This window comes from Argopecten irradians, chromosome 6 (genome assembly GCF_041381155.1).
Source record: "Argopecten irradians isolate NY chromosome 6, Ai_NY, whole genome shotgun sequence".
In the NCBI taxonomy this organism is placed as follows: domain Eukaryota; kingdom Metazoa; phylum Mollusca; class Bivalvia; order Pectinida; family Pectinidae; genus Argopecten; species Argopecten irradians.
The window spans coordinates 6,940,077-6,957,355 of record NC_091139.1 but is presented as its reverse complement, the minus strand read 5'-3'; the positions used below and the strand labels follow the sequence as shown (position 1 = coordinate 6,957,355).

Genomic DNA, 17,279 nt, shown 5'->3' with positions numbered 1-17,279 from the left:
CTATCATCGTCCGTTTTTCTGCATCCATTGAAATGTCCTGTTGTAAGAAACTGTAGGAAAATCTCTCAAGATCGCTTCAAACGATGATTGTGGAATACTTTTTGGCAAAGTCCACACAAAAACATGATGGAAGCTCTGGTTAAATTCTCAAGACCGATGGTTGTTCATGGAAGTGTGGCTTCGCTTGAACGTTTGTTTCTCAAACCTCACGGTGTGTAGATTTCCACTCATTGACTTTGTTCTGGGGTTCCATCTTCTCTCCCCACGGTCTTTCCCGTTTGTATGCAAGTCACCCATCACCTTCTGGAAAAGATTTGACCCTTTTGGGAGGTCACCACGAGTGATATTCTCCAATGTCCTAAATGTTAGTCTGTTAATCTCGTCACTGTCATCTTGTTCGAATACCAGCTGATCATCTAAAGCATTTTGGAATTTCTTGTGTTCGAATTCCAGCAGTGGGTCGTTGATAAGATAAGACTCTCTTCGTCCTTTTCCAGCAAACTGTGTGCGTTTATCCATAGTTTCTTTGTGTCGGTATAAAAATATCTTAATAACAGCTAGTTTTCTTGAAATGTCTTTAACTTGGATTGGTTTTCGGTATATTAAGTATACAACACTTATAATGAGGAGGATATACTGGACCTCCGACTTTGGAAAATCAATCGGTAGTGAATGGAATGAAGTCAGTGAAGTGCTGACGGCTCCTAGTGGCATCAGTTTGTAATGAGAGTGGCTGGGGCCTGTATTTATATTGACCCGCGACAATAGCTAGGTAAGGTGTACTGACCTTAAGGTGACATGTAAACATACCACACAAAGGCAGGAAATTCTTCAAGTGTACCCAATATTGGTTCACTTCCCCTTTCCCATAATCCACGTCAACAATCGGTCTGCAAACAAAGCCCGGTAGTCTACTAGAAGACGATTACAAAGAAGCCAGCAAACCTGGCGCCTAATGAAGTGGCAAGTTCAAGACGGATGTGGTATGCTCGGCCAATGAAAATTATACGATTGTTTCATTTCAAAATTTCCCTATTTTGACAGATCTGATAAGGTAATGATGATATTTAAATGTAGAAAGGAATACATTGTTCCACTGTTTTACATACTTGCGTCATTGGAAATGGAAACCAGTTAGTTATTTTTATGATGAAATTAAACTAAGGTTTTCAATATTTTTTCGGATTAATTAGATTTTAGTCATTGGTAATCTTATAAAGTCAAGAAATTTTGAATATTATATAAATAAACGTAAACGTAATAAAATAAAGGACATTGTATAATGTTTTTTAAAGTAAAACATTGAAGAAAATAACCTAAGCAAGACAAAGCCCCGAGAAGAGTATTTAAATGCGCAGTATTATTAAACAATCATACCATTGTAAGGACTCATTCGACCGTTTCTAAAGGTAGATGTCCGAGATTATCGAAGGACATTACACCTATACAAATCTACGAATCAACACCTTACAACCAACAAACACAATAAGTTATGAAAGTGTAAATGTGTGATAAGTTCCGAAATTAAAAAGGGATCGATAAGGGGCTATTGACCTCCTATTCCGTCCATCCACCTCACATGAGAACAATAGACTTTACGACCAAACAATAGGAAGGCTATAATTCTATGTCTCACGATTGATGTTTGTGTTATTAGATTACATTTGACTACAATGTGGTAAAATGATATAACTTTAACTTATTTCAAAAGTGTATGTTTATGAAACAGCCATCCTCGTCGTTTATTTCCAGTCGTTTTTTTTTTTTTAACAGTCATCTCTGACGACTAGCCAAACATTCTATAGCTCATGTCAATTGATTTATAAAAATGACGATTGTTGCTATATGCATTAAATCAATCGCTTTTAGTTGATTAAATATATATATTGTCAAAGTCACTATTTTGGCCATTTCTCTTCAGGGTGCAATGTCACATTAAGCCAGAAACAAGAGAGATGTAGTGCCAAAGTTACATCGGATTAAATAATAAGTTCAGTGTTTTGGAGAGTTAAATAACGTAAAGTTACTATACAGTTTTTTTTAAATAAGGGGTTTTTAAAGAAAATATTTTTTTCTGTGATTTTTTAAAATTTCTTTTTACAATATTCTTAATATTGTATTGAATTTAGATAATAGATAGGATATCAATACTGAATCAATGCTAAATATCAATACATATCTGTTACCTTATGATGTTCACTGCATAGTACCTAGTTAAATCGACTGAGCCATATGTATGCTATATTAACTTTGTATACCATACAATGGACAATTGTAGCGTTAATGTGTTTATGACGTCGTGACAGCAATATTTGAGGATCATATTTCTCGATTGTCAACTGTTGATTAAAACGCAAATTTCGTTTTTAAAAGAATGATATTATTGCTGTATGCCTGATCCAACTTCAAACAATTTTACTTCACCTGGGTCTGGGGACGTCGTAACAGCAATATTTGAGGATCACATTTCTCGATTGTCAACTGTTGATTAAAACGCAAATTTCGTTTTTAAAAGAATGGATATTTATTGCTGTATGCCTGATCCAACTTCATACAATTTTACTTCACCTGGGTCTACGGAAAATTTTTTAAGGCCAAGGGACAGCGCAATGACTAAAACGAACAAAAAAAATCAAAGAAAATTTTCATCTACGTTTTCTCAGGACATAATCCCTTTAGTACGTGGATGTTCTGATTATCATTTAACTTTCAGAACATAAAGCTACATTCTTAATTGTGATATACCTTTCTTTTATTATCCTTCCTCACTGTTGTATGCAAATGTTGGATTGGATCTTATTGCAACGTTGTTCAGGCACCTAACCATGCTAGTTTTTTTTAATTGGTCAATCATATAATATGGTTTGTAGGATGAATTGATACGTGATTTGAGGGATCTTCAATCGGTCTATTTTATAGGCCTGGTTACCGGATTTGCATTGTCTACCTCTCTCTGTTCTGTGCTCTCTTCGGTCTTCTATGGTTTCTTTGTCATCAACCGCCATTTTTCGTGTCATAAGACCCTGTTCGAGCGAGCGGGTTCGACGCGAGCGGGTCGTTCTTAGACCAAATCTGGATAATCCGGCAAATTTCTCCTATCTGATATTCAACACTTTGTCGGTATACAAAGTCTTTTACAGTTTATGCTTGGAATATTATAACAAGCTCCACTTAGACTCCGAAGAGACAGAAATACAATAAACAAATGTACTGTATTAAGGAAAGATAAATCTCGTTAGTGGCATTATTTCGTTATATATACTGTATTGGATTTAATAAGTTGTTTGGTCTCATATCTTTTGCTCTCCCTTTTTGTCATAGTGAAAACTGTTTAAGTGTTATACATATTTTTATCCGTAGGCCTGAGTTTTAAAAATTTCTATTTTTACATCTTTGTTTAAAGATGCATCTCTGGAAGTATATTTATTTATAAAAGAAACAGTCCACTGCAGCGTCCATGTAGCTTGAACATACCGACATACCAGAAGGGAGTTGTGAAAACCTCTTGATGACACTGGTGATAGTCGGACTCTGTCCCCTTACATTCCAGTGTCATGAGTGACCGAGAGGGATACATTGACGACGTTGGTAAACTCATGGAACTTCCAGAGTTAGATAGACCTAACGAGCGACAGACAACACTAGCTGATGCATCATTCCAGTGGTCAGCACAAATAGTTCCCATCATCATATTTGACATGGCCAAAACTCGACCGTCAGGATCAACTGTCAGATTCACTGTTTGAAAGGAAAGGAAAATCCATGCTTCAATAAACACAAGTGGCATGCAATTCTTGCAAACCATCAACGATAATAAACAAGAAATTTTTTGATGATCATATTTAATAAGATTGATATCAGGTGTCCCATATTTATAAATAACTTTGGAAGTTGTTCGTAAAAGTTTATAAAAGAAATAATTATGTCTATTATTTGGCTCTTAAAAAAACAAGTAAACTTAAAATAAGTGGCCGAAGTACTCACTGGAATGAGGTCCTCCTGGCGTTGGAGTCGCCATTCCACCGAAACAGTCCACTGCAGCGTCCATGTAGCTTGAACATACCGACATACCAGTTGTGAAAACCTCTTGATGACACTGGTGATAGTCGGACTCTGTCCCCATACATTCCAGTGTCATGAGTGACCGAGAAGGATACATTGACGACGTTGGTAAACTCATGGAACTTCCAGAGTTAGATAGACCTAACGAGCGACAGACAACACTAGCTGATGCATCATTCCAGTGGTCAGCACAAATAGTTCCCATCATCATATTTGACATGGCCAAAACTCGACCGTCAATATCAACTGTCAGGGTCACTATTTAAAAAAAAGGAAAATCCATGCTTCAATAAACACAAATGGCATATAATTTTTGCAAATCATCAACAATAATAAACAAGAATTTTTTTGATGATCATATTTAATAAGATTGATATCAGGTGTCCCATATTTATAAATAACTTTGGAAGTTGTTCGTAAAAGTTTATAAAAGAAATAATTATGTCTATTATTTGTCTTTTTAAAACAACCAACTAAACCTAAAATAAGTGGCCAAAGTACTCACTGAGATGAGGTCCTCCTGGCGTTGGAGTCGCCATTCCACCGAAACAGTCCACTGCAGCGTCCATGTAGCTTGAACATACCGACATACCAGTTGTGAAAACCTCTTGATGACACTGGTGATAGTCGGACTCTGTCCCCATACATTCCAGTGTCATGAGTGACCGAGAAGGATACATTGACGACGTTGGTAAACTCATGGAACTTCCAGAGTTAGATAGACCTAACGAGCGACAGACAACACTAGCTGATGCATCATTCCAGTGGTCAGCACAAATAGTTCCCATCATCATATTTGACATGGCCAAAACTCGACCGTCAGGATCAACTGTCAGGGTCACTGTTTGAAAGGAAAATAAAATCCATGCTTCAATAAACACAAATGGCATATAATTTTTGCAAACCATCAACAATAATAAACAAATAGTTTTGATGATCATATTTAATAAGATTGATATCAGGTGTCCCTTATCTATAAATAACTTTGAAAGTTCTTAAAAGTTTATAAAAGAAATAATGATGTCTATTATTTGTCTCTTTAAAACAACCAACTAAACCTAAAATAAGTGGCCGAAGTACTCACTGAGATGAGGTCCTCCTGGCGTTGGAGTCGCCATTCCACCGAAACAGTCCACTGCAGCGTCCATGTAGCTTGAACATACCGACATACCAGTTGTGAAAACCTCTTGATGACACTGGTGATAGTCGGACTCTGTCCCCTTACATTCCAGTGTCATGAGTGACCGAGAGGGATACATTGACGACGTTGGTAAACTCATGGAACTTCCAGAGTTAGATAGACCTAACGAGCGACAGACAACACTAGCTGATGCATCATTCCAGTGGTCAGCACAAATAGTTCCCATCATCATATTTGACATGGCCAAAACTCGACCGTCAGGATCAACTGTCAGATTCACTGTTTGAAAGGAAAGGAAAATCCATGCTTCAATAAACACAAGTGGCATGCAATTCTTGCAAACCATCAACGATAATAAACAAGTAGTTTTTGATGATCATATTTAATAAGATTGATATCAGGTGTCCCATATCTATATATAACTATGGAAGTTCGTAAAAGTTTATAAAAGAATTAATGATATCTATTATTTTGTCTCTTTAAAACAACCAACTAAACCTAAAATAAGTGGCCAAAGTACTCACTGAGATGAGGTCCTCCTGGCGTTGGAGTCGCCATTCCACCGAAACAGTCCACTGCAGCGTCCATGTAGCTTGAACATACCGACATACCAGTTGTGAAAACCTCTTGATGACACTGGTGATAGTCGGACTCTGTCCCCATACATTCCAGTGTCATGAGTGACCGAGAAGGATACATTGACGACGTTGGTAAACTCATGGAACTTCCAGAGTTAGATAGACCTAACGAGCGACAGACAACACTAGCTGATGCATCATTCCAGTGGTCAGCACAAATAGTTCCCATCATCATATTTGACATGGCCAAAACTCGACCGTCAGGATCAACTGTCAGATTCACTGTTTGAAAGGAAAGGAAAATCCATGCTTCAATAAACACAAGTGGCATGCAATTCTTGCAAACCATCAACGATAATAAACAAGTAGTTTTTGATGATCATATTTAATAAGATTGATATCAGGTGTCCCTTATCTATAAATAACTTTGGAAGTTCGTAAAAGTTTATAAAAGAAATAATGATGTCTATTATTTGTCTCTTTAAAACAACCAACTAAACCTAAAATAAGGTGGCCAAAGTACTCACTGGGATGAGGTCCTCCTGGCGTTGGAGTCGCCATTCCACCGAAACAGTCCACTGCAGCGTCCATGTAGCTTGAACATACCGACATACCAGTTGTGAAAACCTCTTGATGACACTGGTGATAGTCGGACTCTGTCCCCTTACATTCCAGTGTCATGAGTGACCGAGAAGGATACATTGACGACGTTGGTAAACTCATGGAACTTCCAGAGTTAGATAGACCTAACGAGCGACAGACAACACTAGCTGATGCATCATTCCCAGTGGTCAGCACAAATAGTTCCCATCATCATATTTGACATGGCCAAAACTCGACCGTCAGGATCAACTGTCAGGGTCACTGTTTTAAAGAAAAGGAAAATCCATGCTTCAATAAACACAACAAAGTGGCATGCAATTCTTGCAAACCATCAACGATAATAAACAAGAAATTTTTGATGATCATATTTAATAAGATTGATATCAGGTGTCCCATATTTATAAATAACTTTGGAAGTTGTTCGTAAAAGTTTATAAAAGAAATAATTATGTCTATTATTTGGCTCTTAAAAAAAACAAGTAAACTTAAAATAAGTGGCCGAAGTACTCACTGGAATGAGGTCCTCCTGGCGTTGGAGTCGCCATTCCACCGAAACAGTCCACTGCAGCGTCCATGTAGCTTGAACATACCGACATACCAGTTGTGAAAACCTCTTGATGACACTGGTGATAGTCGGACTCTGTCCCCATACATTCCAGTGTCATGAGTGACCGAGAGGGATACATTGACGACGTTGGTAAACTCATGGAACTTCCAGAGTTAGATAGACCTAACGAGCGACAGACAACACTAGCTGATGCATCATTCCAGTGGTCAGCACAAATAGTTCCCATCATCATATTTGACATGGCCAAAACTCGACCGTCAGGATCAACTGTCAGGGTCACTGTTTGAAAGGAAAATAAAATCCATGCTTAATGTAACACAAATGGCATACAATTCTTGCAAATCATCAACGATAATAAACAAGTAGTTTTTGATGATGATATTTAATAAGATTGATATCAGGTGTCCCATATCTATATATAACTATGGAAGTTCGTAAAAGTTTATGAAATAATTAATGATATCTATTAATTGTCTCTTTAAAACAACCAACTAAACCTAAAATAAGTGGCCAAAGTACTCACTGAGATGAGGTCCTCCTGGCGTTGGAGTCGCCATTCCACCGAAACAGTCCACTGCAGCGTCCATGTAGCTTGAACATACCGACATACCAGTTGTGAAAACCTCTTGATGACACTGGTGATAGTCGGACTCTGTCCCCATACATTCCAGTGTCATGAGTGACCGAGAAGGATACATTGACGACGTTGGTAAACTCATGGAACTTCCAGAGTTAGATAGACCTAACGAGCGACAGACAACACTAGCTGATGCATCATTCCAGTGGTCAGCACAAATAGTTCCCATCATCATATTTGACATGGCCAAAACTCGACCGTCAGGATCAACTGTCAGGGTCACTGTTTGAAAGGAAAGGAAAATCCATGCTTCAATAAACACAAGTGGCATGCAATTCTTGCAAATCATCAACGATAATAAACAAGTAGTTTTTGATGATGATATTTAATAAGATTGATATCAGGTGTCCCATATCTATATATAACTATGGAAGTTCGTAAAAGTTTATAAAAGAATTAATGATATCTATTAATTGTCTCTTTAAAACAACCAACTAAACCTAAAATAAGTGGCCAAAGTACTCACTGAGATGAGGTCCTCCTGGCGTTGGAGTCGCCATTCCACCGAAACAGTCCACTGCAGCGTCCATGTAGCTTGAACATACCGACATACCAGTTGTGAAAACCTCTTGATGACACTGGTGATAGTCGGACTCTGTCCCCATACATTCCAGTGTCATGAGTGACCGAGAAGGATACATTGACGACGTTGGTAAACTCATGGAACTTCCAGAGTTAGATAGACCTAACGAGCGACAGACAACACTAGCTGATGCATCATTCCAGTGGTCAGCACAAATAGTTCCCATCATCATATTTGACATGGCCAAAACTCGACCGTCAATATCAACTGTCAGGGTCACTATTTAAAAGGAAACGAAAATCCATGCTTCAATAAACACAAATGGCATATAATTTTTGCAAATCATCAACAATAATAAACAAGAAATTTTAGATGATCATATTTAATAAGATTGATATCAGGTGTCCCTTATCTATAAATAACTTTGGAAGTTCTTAAAAGTTTATAAAAGAAATAATGATGTCTATTATTTGTCTCTTTAAAACAACCAAGTAAACCTAAAATAGGTGGCCGAAGTACTCACTGAGATGAGGTCCTCCTGGCGTTGGAGTCGCCATTCCACCGAAACAGTCCACTGCAGCGTCCATGTAGCTTGAACATACCGACATACCAGTTGTGAAAACCTCTTGATGACACTGGTGATAGTCGGACTCTGTCCCCATACATTCCAGTGTCATGAGTGACCGAGAAGGATACATTGACGACGTTGGTAAACTCATGGAACTTCCAGAGTTAGATAGACCTAACGAGCGACAGACAACACTAGCTGATGCATCATTCCAGTGGTCAGCACAAATAGTTCCCATCGTCATATTTGACATGGCCAAAACTCGACCGTCAATATCAACTGTCAGGGTCACTATTTTAAAGGAAAAGAAAATCCATGCTTCAATAAACACAAATGGCATATAATTTTTGTAAAACATCAACGATAATAAACAATTAGTTTTTGATGATCATATCTAATAAGATTGATATCAGGTGTCTCGTGTCTATAAATAACTTTGGAAGTTCGTAAAAGTTTATAAAAGAAATAATCATGCCTATTATTTGTCTCTTTAAAACAGCCAAGTAAACCTAAAATAAGTGGCCGAAGTACTCACTGGGATGAGGTCCTCCTGGCGTTGGAGTCGCCATTCCACCGAAACAGTCCACTGCAGCGTCCATGTAGCTTGAACATACCGACATACCAGTTGTGAAAACCTCTTGATGACACTGGTGATAGTCGGACTCTGTCCCCATACATTCCAGTGTCATGAGTGACCGAGAAGGATACATTGACGACGTTGGTAGACTCATGGAACTTCCAGAGTTAGATAGACCTAACGAGCGACAGACAACACTAGCTGATGCATCATTCCAGTGGTCAGCACAAATAGTTCCCATCATCATATTTGGCGATATGGTCACAACTCGTCCATCGGGCTCAACAGTGAGAGTTACTGTTGAAATATATAAAAAATTTGTTTTAAATGGTGGGAAATTAGAATGGTTCCATTGTCAACAAAAAAACTAGTAACAATGAATTAAATTTTCCCCTGGGCAAACCGGATATACAAGAATAAATACAACACTTATATCCATTTCTCTAACTGTTTTTTATACTGGCGTACTTATATCCATTTCTCTAACTGTTTTTTATACTGGCGTAAATCTAGTCTTTTGATTTCATTTTCAAATGGAAATCAAAGCGCAACGTCGACGTCATTATTGTGATGTCGTGATAACGTGAGATTTTCGTGCTATTCTTGGATTTATTCTTCATAGTATATGCCAATCAAAAAGTCGGATTTCGTATGAAAACAAATTAAAATCAAATGTAATCGTTTATTAATATTTATGAAAGACATTAGCAAAACATTCTTTCAGATGTTGCTTTAAACAGATGTTAAGAAAGCAAATGTTTTATCGACGACAACAACAGACAAATAAATCGTTAGTGTTTTTTTTTTTTTTTTTTTTTAACAACAGACACGTTATAAAGATTGAAATAAAAAAAAACTAGCAGGATTGTTACTATAAAATCCAGGATTAACACCGGCGAAATACTATCATTAAAACTGCTGAATGAGTTTTATTTATTGTATTATAAAACGAATGTCTAGATTTGCATATAAAACTAGAAAGAAAAAAGAAAGATGGGGTCTTTCAGCTCATACCCCAACTAGGAAAGTCATTTTGAAATAAGATGCATTTTTAACTTTTTCGTTATCAAAATTGATATTTGAACTTAAATCTCAATCTGTATTTCCAAACTCATATCATCATTACCTGATATAATTATCAGACAGAAAATATTTGTAGTTTTGAAATTCATTATAAACCCGACAACCAGTGGTTGGATCAAACTTCTATCCATAATTCAATCTCCTATACACAGGGATCATTTCGAAGGTCTATTTCTCATTCAGTTGGTTGTTTCCTACACGATCTTTATCACTGATTTGATACTCACGTGGCATCGGTACTTGTGTAGAGGAGGCTTTCAGGGCAGGCGTTGGTGTCGCCATTCCGCCGAAGCAGTCCACTCCAGCATCCATGTTAATAAAACACATAGATTTACCGAAAATAAATTCCTCCTTATCACACTGGTTGCAGTCTACTTCTTTCCCTGTGCATATCAATGAAACCAAGGATCGAGTGGGGTAAGCGGAAGAGGGTGGTAATAGAATGGCTGTGCCGCCATTCGACATCCCCACATTCCGACATACTACTGCTGCTGATATATCGTTCCAAAAGTCTCCACATATCGTACCGAAAGTTGACAAGGAATTGCTTGTGATGAGAACTCGGCCATCAGGCTCCACATGTACTTGACCTAAAATAGTTTGGGATTTCGGAAGATCAATTCATCAACAATTTTAATAATTTGATGGAAGCTATGTATCCTAGTAAATACATACATAGTACATGCATAAAAACTATAATTGTTCCTATTAGTGGTATAAAAAGTTTGAATGGTATATTAAGCGGTCTGCAATTGACGATACCGGCATGCAAGTAGAAATGTAAATAAAGCTGTGCCGCGCACATGAACACTTACCAAAACGTCAAAAAATGTTTGATGATATGAACTGAGGAAACACAAGTTATGTTAGACTTTAAAATAGTTGTAAAAAGTGTTTCTATTCTTATCATAGAAGAACTACAGTAACAAAACAAAGAGCAAAAGAGATTCCAGGACGAAGTGGGTTAAGTACATTAAATAAAGTATTCCTTCGGTGACGTCATTACCCAAAGGTTGAGTTCTTCTTCACGATGAGGACCTATGACCATGGATGTTCGTGTAATTAACATACCATATGATAGTTCTTTGACATTTGTAAAACTACCTACATATCTAATATAACAATTATGAACCTTCGGTTCAGCCAATATAGTGTTTAACCGCCTTGGTCTTAATGATGTGCGTTCAGTGCATAATAGCAGACAAATTTAGCTGTATAAAATTACGTCATATGCACGGGCTTTCTGTTTATATATATATATGTGTGTGTGTGTGTTTGTGTTTTATATTTAGTATTTTAACATGTAGAAAGAATTTCTGAAATCTTACCATAAGTCGTTGTTGTTAGGGAGACGAATATCAGAGTTACAAAAATCCCCATCGCCACAGACCGTTCATTACACGGTCTGTCTCGGAGAAATGATGATAACATGTCAAACTCCTCCTAAAATTACAACAAAAGATATTATCAAAATAATTAGGACTCCGCGTAGTATATAAACGACAAAAGATTTTAGATATTTGAATTGTTAGGTTATATGTATTTATCATTTGAGGCGAAGAAAAACAGTTTCTTAAAAGAAAATGCAAAGAGAAAAGTAAGTGTTGTGTTGTGAAAAGAGGTCATAATGAAGCTGTCTTTTATATATATATTTAAGAAATTAAAGAAACATCACTTGTTTTAGGCAAAGTCTGAATATAAAAAGTAATGAGGACATGATAGTGCAAAGATATTACAAAATTACTAGAAATATTTTCTTGTGGACGATTTTTAGCTGATATTCCGGGGTTTTTTTTCTTTTAGATAAAACCAATGAGCAATGAAATGAAAATTAATGTACACCCAATTCTCGGGGCTTTTTGCACGCTAAAAACAATTTGATTCTAAACAGCTTGTGAATTAATGGTAATGTACAGCATAATATACTTTGATAATGAATTAAAATATTCCCTTACATTTGCACTGGATAGGAAAGTCCCTATTTCGAATCTCTTTAGGTAAAACAAGATTGATCGCGTTTTGTCATATTCATTTTTTCATTTTCAAATTACCTGTTCTTCTTTCATATCTTTTTCTTACGTTGAATCTGAATTAGACTGTTTAATGCTCATAAGGACTTTGTCCTACGGTAAAAATCCTTTTATTTGTCGCAAAATTTCCATTCGCGTACATTTCAAATTGAGTCATACATTTCTATTGATGTATATCATACAAATGTATATCAATTGTGCCTATAAGACAGAGACATATAAAGTAGGTTGTGTTAAAACATATATCTCCATCTACTTATTTATTCTCTAAATTAGATATCTGCCACACTGGTTTTAACATTGTTACTATTTAACAAAAGGTCGATGCGGTAGTCATTCTTACCTTTTTATGAATTATCATCCATTCGAACCTTCTCTGATATGGCGACTGACCTCGGTCGCCTGATGGCACAAAACTAACGTTATTGCACCACGACTAACCTTACTATACTTAGTTTGTGATAGTGTTTATTATTCGGATTAGTAACAGGATGGTGTGACATCGAAAATGAAATTCTTATGCCCTTTGATTCGGTCAAAATTTAACTTTACATACAAACCATTAAATGAATATGGTTAAATACAGATCAAGTATTGATTATGTTTCTAGACTGTTTCTCTAACGCTCGATTGAACTCGACATTATTGAGTGCTAAAACATAGAATAAATATTAACATTTTGTAAACATGTTTTTACGATCCTATAGTAATAAGTATGTCTATGATAAGCTAGCTATTACAGGTAAATTCTCCATTAGTTGTTACCACAACTTCAACGTAAGTATTTACGGAGTTGCTTAAGGTAGCTACGATGTTATTGTTAGGGTTTAGGGGTAAAAGTACCGTAGTATATTCAAAAAGGATTTACCTGCAATTTGCCATGTAAATAGGGCACGAAGGACCTGTAAATGTGTCTGTCCTTATACCCACGTGAGTAATAAGGTGTTAACAAACGTATTAAACTACATGGACATGTATATTGAGAAGTTTTATATTCAGTTTGTATAGATATTTGTGTAATATCTTTAACTATAGAGCCTCCTTATTCACATGCTTTAAACTTATTTTATTTCCTTTTATCGAAATGTTATTTCGTTTTTTATCGAAATGTTATTTCGTTTTATCGAAATATTGTTTTGTTTTATCGAAATGTTCTTTAGCTTTATCGAAATGTCATTTTATTTTATTGAAATGTTATTTTGTTTTCATCGAAGCGTTATTTCGTTAAAACTAAAATAAAATAAATGTTTAGCATATCAGTGAGTGAGGGGGTTACGTATCTTACCATATATCAAAATATAATCGATATTTTTTATTATTGTTATCATTATTTTGATGCAATGCGAAATTGTTGGTTAATTTATTCAGTCTATCAAATATTAATAAAGATGGTTTGATAACGTTACATACATACGGACAGCTTTCAATAAACCAAGTGAGTACTTAACAACTGCCCAAAGTGGAATTCGAACTCGATACATAAACTAGTCCAGCCCGATCCCAAGATTCAAGAAAAATATTTCTCTCGCGACTTATCTTGAATCAAAAGATAATATTTAATTATGTTTTTGTTTTGTCCAATAAAAACATGAATTAAAAACATATCTTATTCGATTTTCGCTCCGATCTAAAAAAAAATCATATTCGATTTTTGTGGCGAAAAGGGGTAATCAAAAACACTTTTATTAGAATGGAACCTTAATTTTACGCCAACAAAACAAACAACAAACCTTTCTTAAATTCCATGATTTTGATAGTTCAGACAAGAAAACCGATATTCCTAATATTCTCTCTTTCGCTTTGTTTTTATTTATATCTTTTTTAATCTACAAAAATAGAGAGAGATAAGAAAAAGAAATAAACGCCCGATTCAATGCCTGTTATCCTCATTTTCTTTTTAAAATGCTGATGATTTTTTAAGTCTCGACTAATATTTTATAGTAAAGAGCGCTGAAGAATTTCCTAAAAAATATATTTAGTTCCACTTTTTAAATTTTTTTTTTTAATAAATTGCATTTTGTATAATTATGTCATATGTGTAGCCTGCTACATGCACTATATGTATGTATGTATGTATGTATGTATGTATGTATGTATGTATGTATGTATGTATGTATGTATGTATGTATGTATGTATGTATGTTGTATGTATGTATGTATGTATGTTGTTGTTTTTATGTATGTATGTATGTATGTATGTATGTATGTATGTATGTATGTATGTATGTATGTATGTATGTATGTATGTATGTATGTATGTAAGTATGTATGTATGTATGTATGTATGTATGTATGTATGTATGTATGTATGTATGTATGTATGTATGTATGTATGTATGTATGTATGTATGTATGTATGTATGTATGTACGCATGTATGTATGTATGTATGTATGTATGTATGTATGTATGTATGTATGTATGTATGTATGTATGTATGTATGTATGTATGTATGTATGTATGTATGTATGTATGTATGTATGTATGTATGTATGTATGTATGTATGTATGTATGTATGTATGTATGTATGTATGTATGTATGTATGTATGTATGTATGTATGTTGTATGTATGTATGTATGTATTGTATTGTATGTGAAAAAAATGCATTTGTTATTTTATTTATCATACTCTTACACGAGCTTTCTGTGATACAATTACACTTATTAAAAACGTCTTGTGCAAAGATACGCTTCCAAAAGGTAAAGGTTTATTATTCGATACAACTTGACATCATAATGGAATTTTTTACAAATATATCTAAATATTTGTTATTTTAAGTATGTTTACTTTCATTCAACTCTTGGCTTTCTTAATATGTATTATGCGACATTTTTTAAATTTCTTTTACATAGTCTCTAAAATGATTTTTATTTAAGCTCTAATGCAGTTCACAGAATTTTGTTTCTTGCGAGAAAATTTGAAAATTCCCATGAGGAAAGTGTGATTTCTTTTTAAAACCATGGCAATAAAAGACAATAAGCGACAATAATACAAATAAAATACGAACAGTATTTCTTCTACCGATCAATCACACGATTGAACCAAATTAACTATATTTTTTGTTTTTGCATTTTAATCCCTATCACCCTAGTACACACTTATTAATTTATTATTTCACTGTAGTACTGTCAATTGCATATCCAATAATATGGAGATGGATTAATGTAAATGCTCCGCACTTGTTTCCGAATACAACCCTTTACGATATATTTGCTGTACAATATCTCCATTCAAAAACATATTGTTTAACCCAAATACTGATTAATACGAGAACCCAAGTTTGCTTTTAGGACAAGTATAGGTTAAGTTCTCGATCAAGTTGCCCGACTTATGGAGGACATTACTAAAATAAACAAGATAGCACATTTGCTTATTCAGTCGACTGTATCCAAAGTTGCGAGAATTCTCGAAAATAAAATGTCCTTGTATGAATTTAAGATTACTTTCTATAAGCTAGTGTAACTTTCATTGAGACAAGTCCCTCTTGTCGTGTGTAGATACACTTACTACGCGATGAGAAGTATGAACAGCACCCCACAAGGTGATATATCCAGTGTTGTAGTACATAGTCGACCTATTAACACAGCACCTGGACAAAAACACCCCGTAAACCAAAACACAAATATATTAAACCCAATAATTAGGTCATAGGGGATGACCCCAAAAGACTTAAAAATGTTCTACTATATGTCAGGTTTCTTAATTATAACGTAATGTCAGTAGATTTATTGTCCAACCGAAAGAAAACATTATAGTTACTGATAAAACATATTTTGTTAGAAAATCAATCTAAGAGGGTGCAGGATTTACAAAAAAATGTAATACCTGCCACTGCCTGGTATCGAACTCGGGACCTCTGGGTTACTAGTCTGGCGTTCAACCGATCAAGCTAAAGAAAAGTTCTCTGTAGCCGAATCAATTCGTCCTCGAGTTTTCAGGGGTCACAACGATTCCTTTGCAGGTATGGTGAAGCATCATTTCCGAGTCCCTACATGGGCGCCAATGTAACAGGGTGCAGAATTTACAATAAATTTTAATACCTGCCTCTGCCAGGGATCGAACTCGGGACCTCTGGGTTACTAATCTTGCGCTGAACCGATCGAGCTTAAGATAAGTTCTCTCTAACCGAGCGATATATTGCGGCTAGTATTGACCAGGGTAACATCAATAACATCAATAATAGTTGAAAATAAGTCTTATAAAACAAGTAACCGTAACCAGCATTGACGTTGTCAGAGTACACCTAAGTTTGCTGTATTTAGAAAACTGACTAAGTATGTTCGCAAATTAAATTCTTATTTTCCTTAACATTATTTATTTTACATCGATTGCGAACAAATTATACAAATCTCTTTTTATAGCCCGGATGAAAGCGCGCGATAAGTCTTAAAGTGAGGGGAAACCTGAGTGCCCAGAAAAAACCCACGTCATCGAAAAGGTTACTCCTGATCTTTTCAAGTCCGTGCTGGGGATCGAACCCAGGCCGGCTAGGTGAAAGGCGAGCGGTTTAACCACTACACCTCCCGACCATCTGCGAATTCGATAATTGTTAAGCTTATTATGGGTTTTTTTCGTGAATGTTGTAGGATAAAAGTATGCATGGTCAGTGTCTTAAATAAAAGCTGTATTTTTGGCTGGATAATTATATTATTTATTTTTTTATCGCGTTCTGACATACGAAATCATGTTATTAAACAGAAAGTCTAGGTCGATTTTCAAATGCACCTCAAAACATTATAATGACCTTTTGGTTTTGAATTTCTGTAGTATACTTTGTAAATTTGATTATTTTTGATTGGATCATATCTGGCTTAGTTGGGGTTTGCCATCAAAGAACCAATATTTAACATGTGAATTGTCTAAATCTGTGTAAAAGGTATGTAACCCTAGTTACCAAAAGTCGCAA

The 17,279-nt window shown here is 35.4% G+C and overlaps 1 protein-coding gene and 1 long non-coding RNA gene across 2 annotated transcripts; both read right to left on the bottom strand.

The window, feature by feature from the left end:
- Positions 1 to 4,759: 4,759 nt before the first annotated feature.
- On the bottom strand, positions 4,760 to 5,923 carry LOC138326173 (neurotrypsin-like). The gene is made up of 4 exons (XM_069272301.1): positions 5,728 to 5,923; positions 5,147 to 5,482; positions 4,818 to 4,903; positions 4,760 to 4,786 (listed from the first exon to the last, which is right to left on the bottom strand). The coding sequence occupies exons 1-4, from the start codon at positions 5,921 to 5,923 to the stop codon at positions 4,760 to 4,762; spliced, it is 645 nt and encodes a 214-aa protein (XP_069128402.1).
- Positions 5,924 to 5,963: 40 nt separating this feature from the next.
- LOC138324840 (uncharacterized) lies at positions 5,964 to 7,047 on the bottom strand. Its single transcript, XR_011208688.1, has 3 exons — positions 6,896 to 7,047; positions 6,309 to 6,645; positions 5,964 to 6,063 (listed from the first exon to the last, which is right to left on the bottom strand). It is a non-coding gene; the product is annotated as an uncharacterized lncRNA (long non-coding RNA).
- Between the last annotated feature and the right edge of the window lie 10,232 nt (positions 7,048 to 17,279).

Bases quoted from the DNA above. Each gene is read 5' to 3' on its own strand.
- LOC138326173 (XM_069272301.1), bottom strand. From the start codon at position 5,923: ATGAGTTTACCAACGTCGTCAATGTATCCTTCTCGGTCACTCATGACA. The intron at 5,483-5,727 runs GTGAGTACTTTG...CCTTTCAAACAG, and splicing joins GCCAGGAGGACCTCATCTCA to TGAATCTGACAGTTGATCCT. The intron at 4,787-4,817 runs GCATCAGCTAGT...GTCGCTCGTTAG, and splicing joins GTGCTGACCACTGGAATGAT to GTCTATCTAACTCTGGAAGT.